We start from the raw sequence: 23,388 nt of genomic DNA on the forward strand, positions 1-23,388 counted from the left end.
TGCTTTTACTGTTTTATTGCAATTGTAGTAAAAATATACAGTCTGGGGTTTTCATATTTTGCAGCAAATCCAAATAATTTTGACTAATTTTAACTTAAAAATGTTTTGGCAAGACAATACAATTCACAAACACTACGTATAATAACACAAACAAAACACGTTACTTTCTGTTATTAACGTTTGAATGATGGAAATACAGAGCAGTCAGCAGGTGCTTGTTAGTTGACGGCTGTTCCCACATCATATGTCAAATCATTACTAACACTGAGCTGTTTTACACTTCACAGACGTCAAAGCAACAAAAACTGTTTCACTTCCCATGAAACTGAGGTTACCAGAACTTTCTCTATGTGATGCCATATATTAAAGCGTACATTTACATGTGGTCCACGGGTTGACAGTTTCAACAGATTGAGTTGCAGATGTTAAAGTGAGGTCCTCTAAAGAGAAGAGATGGCTTTAGCTGCCACTCTGCGCCCCAGTGGAAGACTCAGATCTGTGATGGACAGCACAGTTCTGGGTTTTGCCAGCGTTTTAAGCTTCACAAGTTCAGAAATCTATGAAGACAAATGTAAAAGTATTAAAAAAGGGCAATTCAACTACGCAAACAATAAAAACCAATGAAGAAAGAGTCATATTTTATGCTATCAGTAGGGTGGCCATTCGTGCAAGTTCCGCTGGACACGTTGCATTGGTCGACCGCATACTTAATCAAGGTTTAATATTTTAGGTTCAATTTCAGAAAAGCAACAATTATATTTCAAGGTAAGAATGAAACTACAATGATTGCATTTCTTAAAATAAATAAATCTTAATTTTCTAATGCATTTTAACGGAAGAGAACCTCAATGACGTATGCGGCCGAGCAATGTGACTTCCGAAGAACACACCAAAGATCAGATCGCATTTTATGTGAAATTTATTCAGAAAACTATGAAATTCAAAAGGTTCCTTACCACTGTATGTTGCTGGTAGTGAGGAAGATTCCTCACATACAGCTGTAACCAGGGCTTGACATGAACATTTTTGCTCACCAGCCAAAGTGGTTTTACAAAGTTACTAGCCACTCTGCATTTTTACTGGCCACAGTTTTGTTGTAGGGAAAATACATTTTAGATGATTAGAATTGACTTGATTTAGAGTAATTTTACTTGATTTAGCTAGATTGTCCACCCAATTCCCCGCTAGCGGCAGCATTTATAACTCATTATATAACATTTGATTGCAGGGAAAGAGTTAAGACTATGCATATCACTACAGATTGGGGTGGCTGATCTTCTAAAGCGTATCATGACCTTTATAACAGAGAATCATGGTCCATGATCTGAATTGCAATTGATGCAAATTGCAATGATCGGTCTGCACAGCACTGCATGAGCTTGAACACACCTTAAGTCAACGGAAACAGCTAGACCAGTGGTTTTTAAAGTGTGGTACATGAGCTCCCACCTAGTGGTACGCGGAGGAATTAGAGAATTTAATGTAAATTCAGGAGATCTCCAGACTATTAAGTCTTAACATTAAATGGTAAACAAACTTGGTTTGCTGTCCTCGAAAGGAGCTCAAACCCGAGCCCCAAGTTCAGATCTGCACAAAGGAAAAAGTGCGGTGAAGGAGGAGATGAGGGGAGGGATGTCAGAATATTGTCACTGGGAAAGCAGAGACAGGACTGAATGTTAGGCTCCTCCCGAACCTACTACACTTCTGGAATTTCTTGCGTAATACTTCAAAATGTGCATAAAATCAGTGTGATGGAAAAACCCAGCTAGTGTGCACACATACTTTAAATGTCTTTAATGCAATCGCGGATCTTTCCCCTTGCAGACGTTTGTGTTCACAAATCCATCAGTGCTTTAGCTTTCAACCCCTTTGTTGGGCTGGGTGCAGGGAGTGCTCATGGGAGTTGAAGTTTCCCAGTGTCGCATTGCTCATTGTTTATCATTTCACATGACTTTTAAGAAAACTACATTAAAAATTATATTCATCAAGTCTAAATGGCTAGTGGGATTGGCTGTTTTACTCGCCACAGCTAAAATCTACCCGCATTTGGCAGGTGTTCATGTCAAGCCCTGGTTGTAACACACAGTCTCATGTCATATTTTATTTATAGTTATTACAGTGCTGAACAAGATGCACACACGTGTGTGTTCCCTTACCATGGTAAAGGGCATAAACTGCAGTATGCTGCCCCGGCTGCCCTGCTCTGAGCACTCTACACACTCCTCAATGAAGCTCTGAACAAACTGTGTGTGTGGGCCTGCTGTCTTAGAGCCCAGCAATGAAGAAACCAACAGAAACAGGTTTGCTAAAACAAGAAAATAAAAATAAATACCTTTAGTATAACTTGTTGCTAGAAAGTGACACCTCAAATAGTGCAGTGCGTTATAGAGATCAGACTTAATATTGCATTCACTAATATCCCACTTTAAAATATACATCACATTTTGTGGAATGATTACCATACTACAAATGTCAAAAATTCATAGCAATATTATTGAAGTATTATGGGATTGTTTTTAACACCACAACATGCAAATTTCAACTAAAAGCACAAACCTAGCACTCTGTTAAGAGGATCTCTCATGTTAACCGTATGAAGCTGAGAGGCAGACAGTGAACTGCTCATTGAACGGTCACCTAAAACAGGAAAAAGATGATTTATTAAGAGGCTGACAGTACTTAAAATAAAAACACACAAATAAGAAACGTCAATCAATCAAATCCTGTTAAGTTCCTTTTCTCAGTTCACAGTAAAGATTAAATGTACACTTTCATTTCTATTTCCTGCTTCTCATTCTTTTGCAGTGAAAGTACAGACACATTAACTAAATAAAGTGGATTTCCTGTATATTGTAACAATTTACTAGCTAGCACAAAAAGAGTACAGCCTTGCCAAACTAAGATTTAATTTAATCCATAATACTTATAGCACGCTTTGGCACAGCCATCTTTATTGCTAAATGATGAGAGTTGCATATTTTTCAGTCTTCCTGTAATTCTGTTATAAAAAAAGTGTTTTATCTCTATCAGTATCTGATATATCAGTTTTCTATATCCTGTTTTAATTTTCACATATTTCCTGTTTTTAAATCCCGCTAAAATGTTCTGTAAAACTGCTTTGCAACAATGCACACTTTTAAAATATTTGTTTAAATGCACACATTTAAACATGTTCTTGTTTGGTGTTGGTAAATTTGGTTATACGCATCTTTAACACCCTGTGTAATGGGAATATTGAATGGTACATGCTCTTACAGGAAGCATAAAATCGTTGTTGCAGTTTTTTGTGGGTGTTTATCTACAATATTGTCAGTTTATACAGATTTGGTTGAGATAACTCTGGGTCTGTCAGAAGACATGTAGTCTTAAAGGCAAGTGCAGTAGTTTTGTGCAGAATTTTGAAACGGGTAGAAAGTGACCTGGACTGGATAACGCAACCGGCTCATCCTCATTGGAGCTCAGTAGACGCATCAGTTTAGATGGCTGTGTATCATCCAATGGAAACAGGCTGGTGTAGTCCTACAAGCAATGAGAAAACAATACATCAGCAATATACAACTGTAAGTGATCATTAGTGGAGTGCTAAAAACAGTTGCATGCACTTTATCATATGACTTTTCCATGTTTAAGTGCTAGAATTGGGTCCCCAGTGCTTCTATCAACCTAGAAAATGTGAAAAAGATCAACCCTGCAACTTAGTTTTGGTAAACCATTCTCTGCAAGCATGAGAACAATAGCTCATTGAAATTGGCCTCCCCTTGTGATGTAAGAAGGGATAATACCCTTAATCTGCACTATCCAACCAGGGCACTGCCATTTAGTGCAGAGATCAGCTCTTTGCATTTTAAAGGACACACCCAAGACAGCAAATTTTTGCTCACACCTACAAAGTGGCAATTTTAACATGCTATGATAAGTTATCTATATGATATTTTAAGCTTCACATATGTAACATTAAAACTTCACATATGCACTCTGGGGACACCAAAGATTTATTCTGACATCTTAAGAAGTCTTGTGAAATGTCCCCTTTAAGAGTAAACTAAGTGAATGTGAGCATGTCGTGAACAAGAGTCAAATTAGTTAAAGGGTGTGTGACCTCTATGTCCTCGCGTTGTCTCTTCCGCTGTCTCGCTGAAGCTTGACCCTTATGATGAGATGAGAAAGAACTGAGAGCACACCACACTGACAACCTACAACACACATACACATTGACTTAAACAACTAAATACGAGTGTATATTCAACTCAGTAGGAGTAGAGCACTTTATAACTGTCTTAAAATAAAGCCTAAGTGTATTTCAAATAAAAATTACTATATAGACAAACACAAACCCTTAATGGCAACATTTAGCATTTTTACATTATTTGCTTTATTTATGAATAATTTCAAGATGTTCCCCAAAGCAGATTTTGACTTTCTCAAACTAATTCCGTACGATAAACACAAATATGTAAGTTAGCATTTTATCTTAGAGATGTGAATTAAATCCAAGGCTGTAGCTGATATTTTCATCTTAGTTAAATGGAGAACAGAAACAGAAAAGGAAAAGCCTGACAACCCCACATCCATCCGGACGTCCGGTTTGAAATAAAGAAGAAGTAAATGAAAGCAAGCAAGCTAAAAAAAAAAGGAAGCATAGTAAGATCAGAGGATCGTTTACACATAACCACATTTAGGAAAACGCTGACGTGAACATAAATTAAAATAGAGGAATTGCAAGGAAATTTATTATCTTGAGGACTCGCTTTACCTTACGATCACCAACAAAAGTGGGCTTTCCCCACTGGTCTATCAATGGGTTAACGCTATGGAAAGACGTCAGTGCTTAAAGGGATATTGTGAAACCTAGGACAGTTGACTTTTGACTAAACTGGTACAAAATAATATGTTAGGAATGCTTGCCTATTAGGGCTCTCCAATATTGGAAAAAAACTGCGATATAAATGCTAAATTATGCGATATGTTTTTGGTTTTTAGAAAAAAAATTATATATCCAACGTGTTTCATAATTCCATGACTTTTCATGACTTACAAATGTAGAAAAAAATCTAAATCTAAATAAAAGTTTCCTGGCATAGTTGCCTTAGTTAACAGGTACAGGTGACTGTCAGTTGACGAGTGGTTAGGTGCTAAAATGAGTGCTGCATGGGGGAGGTATTTTTGTAGGCAAAAAAAAGGCAAAAAGATTGACCCGAAGGCAATGTTTTTTTTTTCTGAATGAAGTTTTGCTTAAACGTGAGATCTACATAAGACCAATTTATTTTCATGTTTTATTCTGACATGAAACAGCAGTAATTCCCCACTTGTGTCTATAAACGGGCAGTTGCTAACAAGTTGCTACATGGGTTCACAGACTTTGTCGGAGACTATAAACGCCATTATGCATGAAGATCTCAAAACAGCGCAACATGGGCACAATTCCCAACAAACATTCATCCACAGAGTATTTCCTTATCAGGAAACATGTTTTTAAATGTGTTTAATAAAGTTTGAAGAGCTGCCGGAAGCTCGGTGGTGATGACGTTAATGTCGAGAGACAGCTGGCGTAGTTTGCTTGTAGAGTAATAAACTTTGTTTTTTTTGTGATACTCCAAAAGTCTATGGGAAAAAAATTAATTGGCTTTTTAGCAACAGAACAAGCACTCTTAAAAATGAATGTCCCCTTGTAAGGGCCAAACTTTATCATGCTGACATTAACCATACAAACAAAAAAAGACCACTAGGCCACAGCCTGCTCATCAGTAAAGAACTGAATTGAAACTTGAACACATTAATAAATAAAACCATTAACTTTTCTTTGCAATAAACATGTTTAACACTAATGAGTACAGTCAATTACCTAAGGATAGAAAATGCTATGAATCTAATTATTAAAAATTACACTTTGATAAATGGAAACTAAAAATTTCCCTGACTTTCAATGTCTTGACTAGACCTTTTAAAATTCCATGATATTCCATAAAGTCCATGACCCGTGGGAACCCTGTAAATATATGTGCATGTGTGCAATAAAGAAAAGTTTACTTGGCCAGAGCTCTTCCGGGCGGGTCTGCTAGGCTGTGCCAGTGGGCGGGATCAGTGAGGAGGCGGGGCAGGATATGACCTAGCAGGGTCAGGGTGATCTGCTGGGTATCCAGGCAGAAGATACTGTACAGTAGCTCCACCACACGAGATGCCCACTCCTTACGGGTCTCCTTCAGCAGCTCCTACAATACAAACACACCATGAAGAATTTAGTTCAACCAAAAAAAATATAAACATAATAATGATCTTTAGCATCGCTAACCCAAAGTGACTTTTACCTTCACCAGGTTATTGGTAAACCAGAAAACTCCTCCCATATATAGCAGATTCTCAAAAAGGTGAAATGCCCGTGAGTCCACCCAACCCTTCTCCAGAACCTCTCTAAATTGACTCTGGAGGGCCTGACGAATGGGCTGGCGGGCTGGCAGAAGGTTCCGGTAGGGAATGGGCTCCTGACCCTCGATCGCTGGCCGCAGGGACAGTCCCGTCTGCTGAAATACATCTGCGCACATGTGCTCTAGAATAGAGCTCATGATAACAACGCTGGGGAGAGAGAGACATTTTGTAATTAATAAAAAAAACTTTAATATATTTTTTTTATTTAACATGACTTATTTATTTACACTTATAATGAAATTAATCCTTAAATTAAAGTGAAGCGTTTGCACTCAACGGCCAAATGCTATCAACTTGAATGGGGAAGATCAACATTTTCAAAACATTTCTTAACCAATCAGAATAAACCAGCCCCGTGGTATAAATAAATAAATAAATTAGAATAGATAATAAAATATTGATTGTAAACTGATGTATGTATCCCTACCGCTCATGGTAGAACTGTAAGTTGTTTTCTCCAGACATAGGAGTCATCAGCTGGCGAATCATAGTCTGAGGTTTCTCTCTCTCATCCAATCCCAGCATCCGAACATGAGCCACCAGCCAAGCCACTGAACAGATGGCCATACTGCACACTTTCCCTTTGATGTTATCAGTGATCCTCTGCACGTGGAAAGAGATGTTAATGTATATTGTACCTTTAGTTACATTTAAGTTGAATAATTAAATATAAGCAATTTTAAATTTTGTGTTGCGTCACCAGATAACCAGCTGATTCATCAGTCATATGTTTATAGTTTTGTCCTTGCGTTGGTTGGCCTTGTCCACACATTTAATATACAGTGCTTAACAAACTTATAAGACCACCTGTCTATATGTCTCAAAGATCATCCAGCACCATGAAGAGCTTTAATGTGGACTCTTTACTTTCAGAGTTTCAACATTTTGAACAGAAGTGATGAAGGTCTTGTTAAATTTGAGTCGGCACATTTAACTTCTCTCAGAGATCAGAAATAAATCGAGTGTAACGTTTAACCATTTAAACTTATTTTTATATTAAAGAGCACCTATTTCATTGCTAAAAACAATGTTATTTTGTGTGTTTGGTATAATACAATGTGTTTGCGTGGTTTATGGTTAAAAAACACATACACATTTTTGAAAACACATTTTTGTAGCTCATGATTTAACCCTCTCTTCCTAAAACACATGGATTTGAAAAGCTCCGTGTCCCTGATTGGCCAGCTAAGCTGCACGTCGTGATTAGGCATGGGCCGGTAAAAGATTCTGGTGGTATGATAACCTTTAGCAAAAATACCACGGTTTCGAATTGTTGCGGTATTGCCACTGCAACACTAAAATGTTTAATTTTCAAATCCCAGATAAAAATAAAGCCTTAAAATTGCAATATGCTTTAAAAAATATATATATATATATATTATTTTCGTAATGTATATTAAATGTAAGCATCAAATCAATCACATGACTGATTTAATGAATTTTCTATAAACACAGCTCATACCTTGGAAACGATATCACAGAACATTTCAGGTGTTTTGAAACCTTGACTGTTTAAAACTTCAGTATACCTTGAAACCAGTAACCGGCCCATACCTAGTTGTGATTGGCCTGAATACCTCTGACATAAGCCGGAAATGTGACGCTCCTAACCATGTTTAAAAGATTCGCTCACAATGCGATGCTAACAGGAGTTAACTTACAGGCTGTGAGTCCAAGCAGGAGAAATTGTTATCTACAATCCGTGTGTTTGTTGTAGTCCAAGGAAAGAGATTTACATTTGAGACGATAACTCGCGTCATCGTTTACTTTAGGTTTTGTATCTTTTGCATATCATTAACATGTACTAATATACACCTACACACCAAAGGAAATGTAAAATCGTGAATAGGTTGTGACACAAACCTTGCATTACACAGTTTTATTTTTTGCAATTAAATGTTTAAGTATAATCAACTTGGTTGTAAAAGTCATTTCAACTATGGTTTTTTATCTTGACTAGTGTTGAGTTGCTATAACTTTGAATTAATTAGAACTAAGTTGAATTAGTTTAAGTTATTTTAACTTTAAGTTACAGAAACAAGTTAAAACATCTTGTAAAACTGAGCTGAGTATACTTAAAAATTTAAGTGCAAAAAAAAAGGTTTTTACAATGTATGTACTGCTCTTACAAATTGGTTAAGCACTGTATAAATCTGCATGTGAACAAGTTCTGATTGACTGTGATTGCCTAATTTCACACAGCATTTCTGCTTTCAGTGTGAAGTTGTGAACAGACTATATTACACATCTTTAACTTAACTTATGGCTTTTTATCAATTACGTTAATATTACTTTCATTATGATGGTCCAATTACATGCTTAAAGGTTTCACTACTTCACATCAGTATTACTTATTACATTATTCTGTCCTATAAATCTGAATTCCTCCGCACTGTAAAAGAGGATTTATTGGTTTAGCATAGGGTGGTGGGTTGCCCAGTTGCCTTGAGATGTTGAGTTGTTGTTTTGATTTAGAAATGTTAGTTGGCACAAAAAAGCCAAGTGTTTCTCTTTGTGCTTGCAGGTGTTTTTGGGTCGGGTTGACTTTGTGATTTTGGGGACGGCCGGGTAGCTTACTTTACTAGGCTCAGCCAGCAAATCTATTTTATAGTGCATGTACTCCATTCTAAACTATATTCAAAAATTGACATGCTTTCGTTACTTAGTTATTTTTCTGTATTTTTCTCTGTTTTAATTCCTTGTAAAGCTGCTTTGTAACATTGAACAATTGTAAAAAGCACTATATAGATACATTTGAAATCGAATATCCCCTAGTCCTGACGCAGCACTAGAGAAACAACTCACCTGAACGGCCTCCACCGATAACACTCCATTCTCCCAGGCATTCAACACCTCTAGTATGGCGGCTGGTGTACTGAGACAGATTTCATGCCATTTCATCTGACTGAGAAAATAGAAAAATGAAAGATTAAAAGATAAATAGAGAAAGAAAATATTAATCATACACTCTAATCATAAAATAAAGGTACAAAAGCAGTCACTGGGGTGAAGTTCTGTGACGGATCGCAGTTGACCCACGGTTCGCCTCGCATGCGATTCACGGATTAATACACAAATTTGGGAAAGTTGATAATTTGCACACGTTTCAAAGGCTTGCAAATGTTAACATTTAAGTGATTTTAAACAATTTAACCACAAAAAGGCGCTTAAGTGAGCAGCTTCTTGTAGGCACAGTTACATATACATATTAAATAGATCCAGTCCAGCTCCAGTTAGGGGTTGTGTACACCAAAACTTTTAAACGCGGCTGAAAACGCCTTGAGGACGCCGAATGCCAGCTGTTTTTCAGCTGAGTGCCAGCTTTCTTCAGCTGAGCGCTTTGGTAGCTGTGATACTTCAGCTGCGAGCCAGTTGGTTGCTATGGTAATGTCCCGCCCCTCCTCCACTGTGATTGGGCGGCCGTGTGAGAACTGACATTGACGAGCGGAGCTTTTCTCCCAAAGTTGAATCTCTTTCAACTCTCGACGCTCAGCGCCGAGCGCGAAAAAACCGCCGAGCGCCAGTTTTCAGCGCGGAAAAAACACGCTAGCTGCTGGCTTATTTGAAAAACGCAGAGCTTCCATTGGAAACAATTGAAAACATGCGCCGGCCGCGGGCGTAAAAGTTTTGGTGTACACAGCCCCATAGACATGATCATCCCTATGCCCTTCAAAGATCAGAACTCTTGATGTGTAAACTTTAGAAAGAGTTACTGTATGCTACTGTATCTCATACTGTAGTCCATTAACATAAATTTGGCGAAGAGCAATGAAAAACAATGTAACGTTTATATGTAAGGCGACTGTTTATGCTGCGCCGTTTGGAATTCGCCCTCCGTCTGTGTGTGCGCGCATCTTAAGTGTGTAACTATTATGTATAGATAAGAGTCAGAAATTTGGTCTTAAAGAGACAGTAACCTCAATTAACCTACTTAAGTTAAGTCTGTGTCATTACTGTTAATCAAACAACCCAAGACAAAGAGAAAATCACTTCTGTAGCCCTAAAAAAATTACAATTATAAGGACAGTGTTAGTATTCATTTGATTCAATTTCTGTACCTAATGCTTATTTAAGACCTTAGTTAATGTGCAACTATGTTTTTATAAATGTTTGTAATTTATTAGATTTTTCCCAACCCCTTTTTTGCTGATCCGAAAAATTATCTGATCCGTGCCTCAAAAACCGCAATGTGATCCAAACCGTGAGTTTTGTGATCCCTCACACCCCTACTGGGGTGGTACCTGTTTAAAAAGTACCTTTGTACCTAAAGGGTGCATATGAGGGTGCATCTGTTATCTGTTTCTTTGATATTTGGAGTGAACTGGACTCAGAACAGTAGAACGACCATGAAAACCAGGACTCAATAAACCATTGAGTCAATAATCAGATGTACCACACTGCAATATTGGCATCATTTTTATAAACTTGATCCAGATTCTGATCAGAAATTACATCAGTGTTTTGAACTTTTCCCTGGTCATCAAGTGATCTAGTTTAGCAATTCCTACTTAGCTTGTGACCTATGATTATGAGAGCATTAACACAGATCTTTAAATAGCATTCACTGCACTTCCATAGTAATCATGCATTTCCTAGAATAGGTTTACTGTAAATTGAGTTCATGATTAAATTCCATTGCTTAATTTGTCCAACATGTTAACAATCCTTTTTAAAAGGAATAGTTTACCAAACCTCACTCCCCAATTATCTCAAGTGTACGTAACTTTGCATCTTTAGCTGAACACAGATGAAGACTTTTGACAAATACTGACTCATATCAAAAGATTGAAATCATAGTGAAATATATGATTGAAATCAATCTTTAAAATCAAACTGGTTTTCACAGACAGGGCTACATATAGATGACAGTATATTTTTATGTGTTTAGCTAAAATAGAAAATCATAAACATTTGGGATGATATGTAAATGGATGATGAGTAAAGTATAAGAGAATTTAGAAAATTATAGAGAATCATATTTGGGTGAATTATTCTTTCCTCTAAAGAAACTTTTTTTTAACATTAAATGGGTCAAAATACATTTTACAGTAAATACAAAAATAGAGCAATTTATTAACACCAAAAATACTTAAAATCTTACATGGGGGAAATTGGGAAAAATTTGAAAAATGCAAGTCATATCTAGAAACAGTGTAAAACAACATGCTTACCAACATTCATAATGTTTGCGGATTCTGTGACCTGGTTGCTTAACCACAATGAATCACTTAGAATTATATGAGCTTAATTTAAAGTCTTCGTTTAAAATTTTTATGTTGCAATAAAGAAACTAATGTTTATGAGACAAATTCTACTGATAAACCAAAACAAATTATTTTGCTTTTTGGTGTTATTCGATACATATTCACAGTACTTTGCAAACATCTTAGGCCACCATGACACCATAAGATTTGTTGTTTTTGCAATTGTATAGTGATCATATATAAATATTTCTTAGTCTCTTTATTAGAATACAACCAGAAAATACAGGACATTTGTGTGTAGTATTAAAACAGTATGAACGTATAAGCTGAAGTGTCAAGTCTTTAGGGTAAACTCTTGACTAAATTCTCATTCTAATCGAATGACTTCAGGACTTCAGTCTCCTCAAGCTCAAGGGGCCCTATCTTGCACCCAGCGCAATTGACTTTGTCAGTGACGCATGTATCATTCGTATTTTGCACCGGCGCACAGCGGGTTTTTCCCTCCACAAACGCACGTCGGCAAACTAGGGAATGAACTTGCGCTCCCTGGGCGGTTCAGCGCAAAAAAAGAGGCGTGTTCCGGCGCAAACCATCCCTGATGCTATTTTGCAGTTTCAAACAACAATTGCACCACTGACCAGAAAAACAAAGTTTAAAGTCAGTGGCGCGTGGTTCATTATGCTATTTTAAGGGCGCATGCTTGACCATAATGTATAGCGTGCACAACGCGCACACACTTTGCTTATCTAATCTACACAGATGCAACAGTTATTTTTCCAAATCATAAATTGTTACACTAAAAAATATTATTAAGGGGAATCATAGTGGTGAGCATTGTGGTGATAGTTTTGATTTATTGTGTGGCTGCGTTAAAAAATTCTCATGCAAATAACAATTAAAATATTTTCATAAGTTAATAATAATAAGTTTGTTGTGTGGCTGTATTACGTTTATTTTATGTAAATAATAATTAAAATGTTTTCACAAGAAACCTTAATGTATGTGAACTTGATTTGTAAGAGTACTTTGGGGTTGGACCTTGCTTGCGTTTCTTGCGTCCGATTTCAAAGCCCCCAAACCCTTTCAGCGGTGAGGGTGGACGCAGCGATGTCCTCTGCTGGCGTCAGGTCCTGAGGCAGATCCACCTCCCGTTACACGGCGTGCCCGATTTATGCTGGCAAGCTTGGGATTCCCCCGTCTCCTGACATCATTGTAGCGCTTGGCGCAACGATATGCCAGCTGATGAGACTGTGCTATTTCCTCTCACGCCTGTTTAACCTACGCTGATTTGGGCGGGTTTCTCCTATCCCCATACAAAACAACTTCTCTGTCTTTGACTGTCTTACAAGAACGTGGGTCTACTCGGCTGTAAACCCTCCTGGCGTACGCCTGGTAAATCCGTCATAATAATAGCAACCCGCCATGGAACTTGCGCCCTTGCGTTTAAAGGGAATGTTGGATAGCGTTCTGATTGGTTTATTTGACGTTACGCCCAAACCACACCTATGAATAATGAACCTACTTCAGACCAACCCCTTATTGATTTGCGCCCGGCGCAAGAGTTATTTCTCACGCCGGGAAAATAGCAACAGCGCCCAAGATCCGCCCACAAACTCACTTGCGCGTTGCGCTTCGCACTTGCATTTCAGATCGTTAAAATAGGGCCCAAGATGAGTTTAGTGCAGAGAGAGGTCACAATAAATACTGACTGATACCTGAAGACGACATTTAGATCTGAAAATTGTTTTGCTTTGAATTTTGTATACATATTTCCTGTATTTTCTCTTTGTTTTGTATTATCTTAATAAAAAGACTGAACAATAAATATAGATGAACATTAAAACTTTGCTAAAACAACAAATCTAATGGTGGTGGCCTAATATTTTGGCACAGTATTATATATGCATTTGCTCTGAAGAGCAATTTTAACCAAATAGTCATTTTAGCAGATTCAACATTTTGTGAAGCAAAAACTAGTTTACAATCTTCAAAATGTGTTTTTCTCATTGTTTTTACTAAAACAAAGCACAAAAATTGATATATATTGTAATTAGGTATAATGTATGCACTTATTTTATTAATATTTTATAACAAAGCATAAACTTCCATTTTGACTAATTTTGCTGCAGTGCACTCTGATATGGACTTTCTATGACCAATAAAATATTATTCAGCAAGCAAGAGAAGTTTTAAAACAATTTGTTCTTATGTTACTAGTCACTCAATTTCATTTTGACAAAGAGCACTCCACACTCTCAGACTGGACTATATGTAAAATTTCACTCACACAAGCTTCATCTCAGATGAGGAATTAAGGAGTGCCACCAGACTCTCCACCTTCCCAGACTCTGGTCTGAAGCAGGGGTGGTCTGGATTTAGGGTCTTCCCTTCCTCTGGCATGCACATTTGCAACCATGTTTCAAAGAACGGTGTTTCACCGGATGGGCTGGGGTCTGAGAGAATCACCTGAACAGACAGAGGAAAGAAGGGGGTTAAGTAACAGTTCAACCATGAATAATGAACTTCTGTAGTTTACATACTTTCATGTTGTTCAAGACATGTATAAACATCTTCCTTGAGATGAGATTTTATATTTTTATTTAAAAAAAAATATATTTTTTAATCTAATAAGAGTGAATGGAGACGCAGTTGTTAATCACTACCGATAACATTAAATTAACAAATATTATTGTCTTTTACTTGCTCCACAGTGATATTCAATTTTGGTCTGTTTCTTTCACAAAGCTGAAGATTTGAAGCATGGCTGTGTGTTTTTATGACATTTAAATGATGAATTTTTTTTTCAACAGACCCATTTCATGTACGTTTACATGCAATCAAATAATCAGTTTGTAATTGTTTTTACTGCTCAATCGTATTGAAAAGCCTTCATGTAAACACCTTTATCAATAGGATTGAGGTCGATTGGATGAAAATTTTAATTGTTTTGAGTGGGGTGGTGTAATCTGATCTGTGATCCGATCAGCAGGAGAAAAGTATGCATGTTAACGCGTGAATCATAGTATTTTCTCAATCGGATGCAAAAATACCTTATGCACATGCACAGAACATTTGTGCTCAAGTTCACGTATTATATTTAACTCATTTTTACGCATCACTCAATCCTTGTCACAGAAACACGCAATAGCAAGGCAATGGTAGCATGCATTTTTAAGGTAATTAGGTCACGCACTGTATATTCTGCAGCGTTCATGTGTATTTTCATAACATTAGGCTACATAAAGCAATAAAATAGTGCCTTTTGACAATTGTCTATATCTGAAAACTTCTTATGAACAACTTTCTCCAAATCAGGTTTGTAAATTAATCCAGAGATAAAGCGTGAACTCGACAAGAGAAGCTGTGCACTGAGTGTCGTGGCCAAGTCCTTTGCTTTTTTTCCGAGTTCAGATTAGGGCTACTGTTTAAGCTGTCTGTTTAATTATTGGTATGTGGGCTGTAAATAGTCATTGGGATGCTTCTGGGCTAGTTTTGAATGTCCATTGGGATTGTTTTGATACGCGAAGCTGGTAACCCTGGATGTGCGCTTGCTGTGCGGATTATATAGATTGTACACGTAAACAAACATTTTAATCAGTTTGTAATGTTTAGGGTGCATGTCAACTATAATGTTGTAACCTTTAATCTGATTAAATTCAGTCGGATTGACAAAATTTTGTGCATGTAAACATAGCCATTGATTTTAAATATATTTAAGGGATCGGAAATGACTTGAGAGTGTGTACATGACAGAATTTTCATTTCGGGAAAAAAAACTTTCAATTTCTTAAAAAAAAGGGGTCATTTACAAAGTACCAACAAAATATGGTATTGGGCAATGCATGATACAAGAGGAGATACGCTTCTGGAGGAAGGATGTGACTATAGGAGAAAGGATATGACTATAAAAGGAAGGATGTTACATAACAGTTTGTAACATCCATCAGTTTTAAGGGTCCAACATATTTTATGCAAATTATGTTTGTAGTTACCTCTGAGCCATACGTCTGTACCACATGACACAACATGAGAAAGGAAATGTCAAACAGCAGTGCTCTCACTGACGCAGACTTTGCTAAAAAAAAAAAAGATTCCAAAAAGATGTCATTATCTGAAATGAATACTGTTTGGTTCTCAGAATTGCAGAAAAAAAACTTCTTACACACTAGGTTTCCATGCCCAAACTGGGTCAACATTTCCATCAGATTAAGCAAATGTTTGGATTACTAATGAACTATTAGGACACATGCTAGCAAAGCTAATGAAAGCACATGACTTACATCCTTCTCCACTGATGTGTTTGGGAAACTCATTTAGCCTGAAAAAGAACAGCAGATATATCAAAATAATCTCCATCGCAATATTTATTTCATAAAATCATAAGCTGTTTCTATGGGCCGCTATGTGCAAGTCGTCTGCCATATTGAAATGGCCCAAGGTGGTTTGTTAACCAACGTTGCCAAGTCTAGTGATCACTTTAAAACTGGTGATGCAGATTGCTTAAATGTTAGGATTTTTTATATTAAAGTCGCAATGAAAGTAAAATAAAAAACTGTAATTTGTTTTGTAATATTGTGGTATTTTTTACAAATTATTTATCTGTGAGCTTCATTGATTTTTAAAAATTCATGTGCCCTCATAATCTTTAATCAAAAATGCAAATCTCCTCCCCTCCTAAAAACAATCTCTCTTTACTTCCGGTTATAATGTATGGCAGGTGGGCGGGGTCTGGGAGAATATCGCTGCGATTAGCGATTAGCAATTAGCAACATGACCCAACTTCAAATGCCAGATCCAATCAGATCTCAATGGACAAATTCAAATCCAGCCCTGCCTTATTTCATTTCAAAGGCCAGTTTTACTCGGATACACGTCACCACGGAGAAAATTAGGCAATTGATACTTCCGTTTCATGCCGACTTTAAGGTTATTTTACTTATGAAAATAAAGTGTTGGTATTTGGGATATGGATGTTGGGCTAGATTTAATTGGCCATTGGATTTTGTTGTGCAAATCTGGCAACCCTGCTGCCACAACGGTCTGTGAACACTAGAAAGCAAGCTGACATTACAATTGTTAAACTAATATGATACACCAAGACAATTTCGTGGTGTAATGAAAAACTGTGAGTGGCGTCTCCAACTGGAGCGTTCCAAAATGGCAGACATGTCTGCATATGTGGAGTTACGTTTATATATATATATATATATATATATATATATATATATATATGGTTTTGTCTGCTATAGGAATTAGAAACTCTATCAGACCTAACCCTAACCTATCAGACTTTGATGGTTAGGGCATCCAGTCACTGTGTCATGTTTCTTACTTGATGAATTTGCGAGCAAAAGATTTGAGTTTTCCTGTCGCTGCAGCAGCTGCCAATAGCAAATCAAGACTCTTTCCTGAGAGCATGTGACCCAAAACTCCCAGCAGCCCCTCGGGAGACTTAGAGTGGTCTGCATCCACCGTCTAGACAAATACAGGTGAGAGGTCAGCAATTTATTATAAACTGGAAAAAAAACCTAAAACCTGCTTTAACCGAGTAGATCAAATTGATGATCTCAGAAACCATGCCAGTGTCATTTCACCCAACGAATCATGTCAAAAACTGTAATTAATTAATATTTTTATATTATTGACCGGAAAAATGTACTTTAGGGATGAAAAAGGAAAAGCTAACACGTTCTTCACAGGTTTCATAACAATCAAGCGTAAGATATAACAGGGGCTGAAGACCTTTAGGATGTTGGTGACTGTTGGTTCAGCTCTCAGTATGAGGCCTGGGTTGGGCTGAATATTGGCATTCTCTGCTGTCTTCAGTCTGGGCGCATGTTCCCTATCCTCACCCCTGTCAGAAAATATGATGCACAGATGAAAGCATAAAACTTACAAGAAAAACACAACAATGACCTAAAAGATTTAATGCCAGGCTTCTTAACATTTTAATGATGTTTAAATGACATGGAAATGAAAATGCCGTACCGTTTTGCAGTGAGATTGGCAGTGTTTGCTTCAGACAGCAAGCCCAGTTTACTACATTCCTGCAGTAGCAGACCCAAGCAGTCACAGCTACACACACACACACACACACACAAACACACACACACACACACACACACACACACACACACACATCACATATATTGATAAACGACGTACACAATGTACATTATAAACATTAAAGCCAAATTAACTTTAATGACCATGCAAATACCATAAGTTTCACAACTATTTGGCTTATTATCATAATTACAACATCATGTGGCAGGGACATACTTGCATCTCTGGTCGGCTTTATCCAGAAGTGGAGTGAGTTTCAGAAGATACTCAAACGCTACGTTCACGTCCTCCATGAAATCCTGACAAACACACACACACAAAGGATCAGATGTGTGCTTATGTTGATGGAGAAACATATGCTGTTTGCTGTATGTATGAAACATATGCATATTCCTGTGTGCTGCAGGAACAGGTGAGGTTTAAAGTTCTCATGAATTAATTCTATTCTACTTTTTTTGTAGTTCTGCATTGTTTATTATTCACAATATATCTGTGTGGGTCATACTTTTTTTTAAAAGCCTCTGCCCTTTAATCAAAATCTAAAAATGTTCTTCCGCCCTCTTGTGGCGAGACCCTTCTCTTGACATCCAAAACACAAAAGTAAAGTTGATCGCAAATTCCTGTTTACAGGGAGTGCTACCTGTGTCTTCTCTCCCTGTGGGTATTTCTTCAGCCTTAGCAAGACCTGAGGAATCTGAGACAAAATGAAACACAAAATGAACAAAGATTTATTGTTTCTACTCCGTAAACCCCACCTAATTGAATTAGTTTGAAATTTTCACAATATTAGCACCACCAAACCGAATAACAAAGGTTATTAAGGTTTCCCATCAAACACAGCACTGGTTAAAAGGATAGTTCACCAAAATAATGAAGATTCTGTCATTGTCAATTCACCCTCATGTTGTTATAAACCCATAGAAGTTTCTTTCTTCTGTTGAACTTCAGAGATGATATTTAAAAAAATGTTTGCAACAAAGCAGATCTGGGGCACTACTGACTTCTATAGTACGAAAACAATAATACTACAGAAGTGAATGGTGCCCCAGATCTGCTCCGTTATTAATATTTTTTAAAATTGTATTTGTGTTCAGCAGAACAAAGAAATGTATAATATATTGAGAAAATGATGATAAAGTGAAATATCCCTTTAACACGGCCAATAAGAATAAAAATCAAGTTCAAGTGATTGCTTGGTGGTCCTGATAGCAGCAGACCTTTAGAAAGGTGAAGGCCGTCCATTTGAGTTCCTCATTTCCCTCCGGAGACTCGATGATTCCGGTGAAACAGGCCTTCCAGATCTCCAGCACAAACAGCGGACATGGGATACGCTACATAGAGGGCACAGACACACATCAGCACATGCGTACACAACACACAGAGAAGCTTACAACCATTTCTCGCTCCTTTCTGAGGTCACCTGCATTCTCTTGATCATCATTAGCTGCTCTACCAATGGCTGTGTCTCCCCGGTAAGGTTCATGGTTCCCTCCAGCATGATGAAAGCATGGACAGAAGGAAATGAGGTGTGCACTGGTGGATCGCACTGAAGAGACAGCATCTGAGGAATGCTAGAAGAAAACACAAAGAGATGACGGATTTGTCTATGGGAATAAAAAATCAATTAGTGAAAGGAGTTCACTTAAATATGGTATGGGGTCAATATTTTTACAACTGATCAAATTGTTTTGCACACAGAACGTAAACACCGGTGATATTAACTCTATAATAACACAAAAACAGCCACTGCTAGTTCACCTGGAAAATGCTTTTATCCAAATTAAGTTTTAATGCAAGTAGACATTTAATCAGTTTTTGTCTTTCCTAGGAATAAGACCAATGTCCCTTAAGGGAAGTCGGGCAAGTAGGCGGACATGTTTGCAATGAACTATTTCAGTTATTGCAAGACTAAAGTAACTGGGTTGTTGTATTTTTTTTTTTTTTTACATTTTCTAGGTTAAAAGAAGCACCTAACCCCCATTATAGCACTTAAACATGGAAAGAGTCAGATTTTCATGATATGTCCCTTTTAACACCTTGAGTGACATAAAACTACATTATCACTTATTCCCTCTGTTAGAACTTAATGGATGAACTGCTGACTGAATTAGTTTGGGAAGCTTTAAAAAATATTTTGACATTTCAAAATCCAGCTTGTATTCTTTTTTTTGTTTTTACAGCAGTTCCTTGACTCTGCATCTGAAAACATGTCACAAAATCGAAAAAAATAATTACTTAGTTAATTTTTTTAACGCAACGGGTTTCCTCAAATTTTTAAGTGAAGTCAAATAATAATTTTTACAGTGAAATGATATAACACACTGTGTACTGTACACTACAGTTTTCTTTCTGCTTGTTTATCATAACTACTGTCATGATATACACAAAATCCCTCTGAGCAAGTTAGTTGTTGAAATGTTTATAGATAAAAGCCTTTATAATGACACATGCAGTTTAATAGTGCTGACATTTGAAGGCAACTAATCATTACCATAACAACATATTTGAAGGCAAACTAAAGGTCAAAAGTTTTGAAACACTTGACTGAAATTGTAACTATGATTCATCTAAAGGTGTATGGTTAAATGCTTGAAATTACTTTCATAGACAAACATATAGCTGTGCCAAACAGATTAATTTAGGTTATTAGAAAACTAAACTTTATAAAATATTATTTTTGAAATACATGACTTAGACTGAATATTAAAGAAAAAGCAGCCAATAAAATATTAAATGTCCATATTAAATGTAACTTTTCATAAAGCTGTAAAATTCATCCTATGGTGAAACTTCAAGAATCTTCTTGATAAAATGACACAAGTAAATTTCTAGGCAAAGGGTGACTGCACTTCACATGATAAAATATAACAGAGCTTTGATTTATTTTGGATGCTTTTAGTCACCAACATAATTCCCACAGTTACATTTGTGTTTTGCCATAGTTTGGAAGAAATTATTATTATTAATCAATGTGAAAATACTATATAAATAAAAAGTGGTTGTTTCAAAACTTTTGACTAGTAGGGTATGTACAATGGGACCTATACTTCTTATAATGCTTTGTCATGGTTTTGTTCTTTGTTGTTCACGGATTCTCACCTTTTGACCAATGAAACGCACTCCTCAAGCTTTTCCTTTAGTGTCTGATTGGTTACAGCACCAAGATTCTCTGACAGCTTCAGCAAAGCCTGCTCTACATTGATCCAGGACGCTTGTTGAACAAGATAAAATGTGGATTTATTATAATGATTCACCCATATTTACATTCATTATTTCTTCAATAAATATATTGTTTCAAAGCAACTTTACAGAAAATAGAAAAATAAACGAAAATGATTGGCAAAAATGTTAATTAAAAATACGTCCATTATACAGAATGTGTTTAAATTACTGCATTACAATATGCGTATTATGAAGTAGTGGTCAAAAGTGATGTTCCGTGATTCAATTATTTACGTTTATAAAGACAGTCCAGGACAATGATTACAAAATATTACCACAAAGTGGATCAACAAATAATGAAATTGTAGTCAATGTACAGACCTTTTTGTTTTTCTATGCATTTTTTTTTATATTTATTTTGTCCAATAAATACACCTTATATTTTGATGGTTCAAGCTAACCTAAGGGGGCATTGATGGGTAATGTCCCTGCCGGACATCACTTCTGTACTGTAAGATTCAACCACCTAGCTTTTCCACTTGCTCCTTCATAAACGCATTAATACACACACCTTGTTCTTCTAGGCGGGCGATGTGCACCAGGGCTCTGTTCTTGGAGCTGTTCAGTAGATTGGTCATGCGCTCCTGGCAGGCTCTGAGACTGTTCTCTACTGCAGGTTGTGGGCCGGGTTCCCGCAGTCTCTCGCAGTACCAGGCGCAGCCCTGCAGCAGCCAAACCACAGTACACAGCATGGCTCGACACAGGCCAATACACTCCTCCGCCTTGCCGTGACAGCTGCACGACCACAAAAGAGAAAAGTATTTATGAAAAATTGACTGTGTCAATGGACGGATGGGCGGAAATGATCACTGGAATACAGATGAAAGTACCTGAGCCGATGGGAGAACATGTCCATAATCTCGAGCAATGCTTTGATACAAAGGTCGCGTGAAAAATCATCAAACTGCAAATGACCAAACAAAACAAATCTGAGTATTTTATCGCAGTAAATATAGCATGCATGTTTCAGTATGTATATAAAAATGAACACAGACCTTGCTGATGGCAGTCAACACACTGGAATAAGACACCATCTGCAGATGGAAGAGAGAATTTTCATTTTATTATCTGAACAGCAAATTACATCCCATTCAAATAACATTGTAGATTCTTCTATTCATGTCTCTGCTCAGTGCACATTAAGTAACTTCAAATTAGCTTCATAATTTAAAGCACTCATGTAAACGTAAGGCTTGCTTAAAGGGGACATATCATGAAAATCAGACGTTTTCCATGTTAAAGTGCTATTATTGGGTCCCCAGTGCCTAGAAAATGTGATAAAGAACAACCCAGTAACTTAGTTTTGGTAAACCATTCTCTGTAAGCATGTGAAAAAAATAGGTAATTGAAATTTGGCTCCCCTTGTGATGTCAGAAAATATCCCTGTGAAGTTCTCACCTGTGAACTGATGGCATATTTCAGGTAAGACAGGATCAGAGGGTTGGGTGATGGACCAATCATGGCCTGCTCCAGAAGAGCTTCTGTATGAGGGCAAACATGATACATTCATTGTGTTAGATTCAAAGCTTACTATGGACCGCTATTGAACATAGTGATTGTCAATTGGTTGGTTCTTCATATCATGTCATATTAATAATTTTGGATATGCAGAAAAACCATTGATCTTTCTTAAATACAGTATAGATCTATTACTATAAAATGTCAACTAAAGTTTCAAGAGGTTTATTATAGTTATTTTCAGTATAGTATTTGGTATGACAGAAAGCATGATCTAAATAATGAAGGGCTTTAAACAGTGGCAGGTATGTAATTGGCAAAATAAACTTCTGGGACTCTCAGAAATTTAAAACATGTTTGTGCAGTTTGATTAGATAGTAACAGTCAGGATCTGATGTGACAGATTTAGGTATGACCTGCTAGATTGAGATAATCCCATGTGGCTCCTTTAGGACAGTTCTTCTTGATATTAATTGCCCATTGATAATCACTCCATCTCTCTTTCCAGGCCTGCAGGATCGCCTGCTTCAGATTAACCACCTTCATCCTGTCTCTTTATAAACCTACACATTAAACACAGATGTAATGCACACACATACGAGTTCATCATCTAAACATATCTGTGCTCACGGAAAATCACAAATATCCAGTGAAACGCATGCCATATCGAGAAAACTGCGTGAATAGATGTACGCGTAAAGTTTTAAACATCGCTTACCACAAAATATTTTTGTTTATGTAGTCAATGCATCAGGGTTTTGTTCATTTACAATTCGCAACTCAATGTAGTCGCCATATTGGGACGTAAGATCCCGCCGTCTGATTGGTCGAGGGTTCCCGAAGGTGTAGTATAAAGCAATCTGATTGGGTGAGTTGAGTTTGAGACCTCTGATTGGTCGAGAGATTGTAGAAACAAATCTGTAGGCTCCCTACGCAGTTTTCACTATGGTTTTCACTGCTCCCAATTAATGAACTGTCGTTAACAGATAAAACTCAGCAAATTCATGTAAACAAA

At 37.0% G+C, this 23,388-nt stretch overlaps 1 protein-coding gene across 1 annotated transcript; it reads right to left on the reverse strand.

Moving 5' to 3' along the window:
• On the reverse strand, positions 1-23,205 carry med24 (mediator complex subunit 24). The gene is made up of 26 exons (XM_065253593.1): positions 23,092-23,205; positions 22,790-22,936; positions 22,314-22,396; positions 21,911-21,949; positions 21,746-21,819; positions 21,427-21,650; positions 20,793-20,904; positions 19,114-19,264; positions 18,911-19,024; positions 18,334-18,387; positions 17,910-17,992; positions 17,616-17,702; positions 17,370-17,481; positions 16,960-17,102; positions 15,908-15,945; positions 15,620-15,702; positions 13,915-14,093; positions 9,229-9,328; positions 6,851-7,026; positions 6,306-6,570; positions 6,028-6,209; positions 4,100-4,193; positions 3,420-3,519; positions 2,557-2,637; positions 2,157-2,305; positions 1-557 (listed from the first exon to the last, which is right to left on the reverse strand). Exons 2-26 carry the CDS (start codon positions 22,917-22,919, stop codon positions 441-443), a joined length of 2,970 nt encoding a protein of 989 aa, XP_065109665.1. The 5' UTR covers positions 22,920-22,936; positions 23,092-23,205; the 3' UTR covers positions 1-440.
• Between the last annotated feature and the right edge of the window lie 183 nt (positions 23,206-23,388).

Source organism: Paramisgurnus dabryanus, chromosome 1 (assembly GCF_030506205.2).
Source record: "Paramisgurnus dabryanus chromosome 1, PD_genome_1.1, whole genome shotgun sequence".
Taxonomy (NCBI): domain Eukaryota; kingdom Metazoa; phylum Chordata; class Actinopteri; order Cypriniformes; family Cobitidae; genus Paramisgurnus; species Paramisgurnus dabryanus.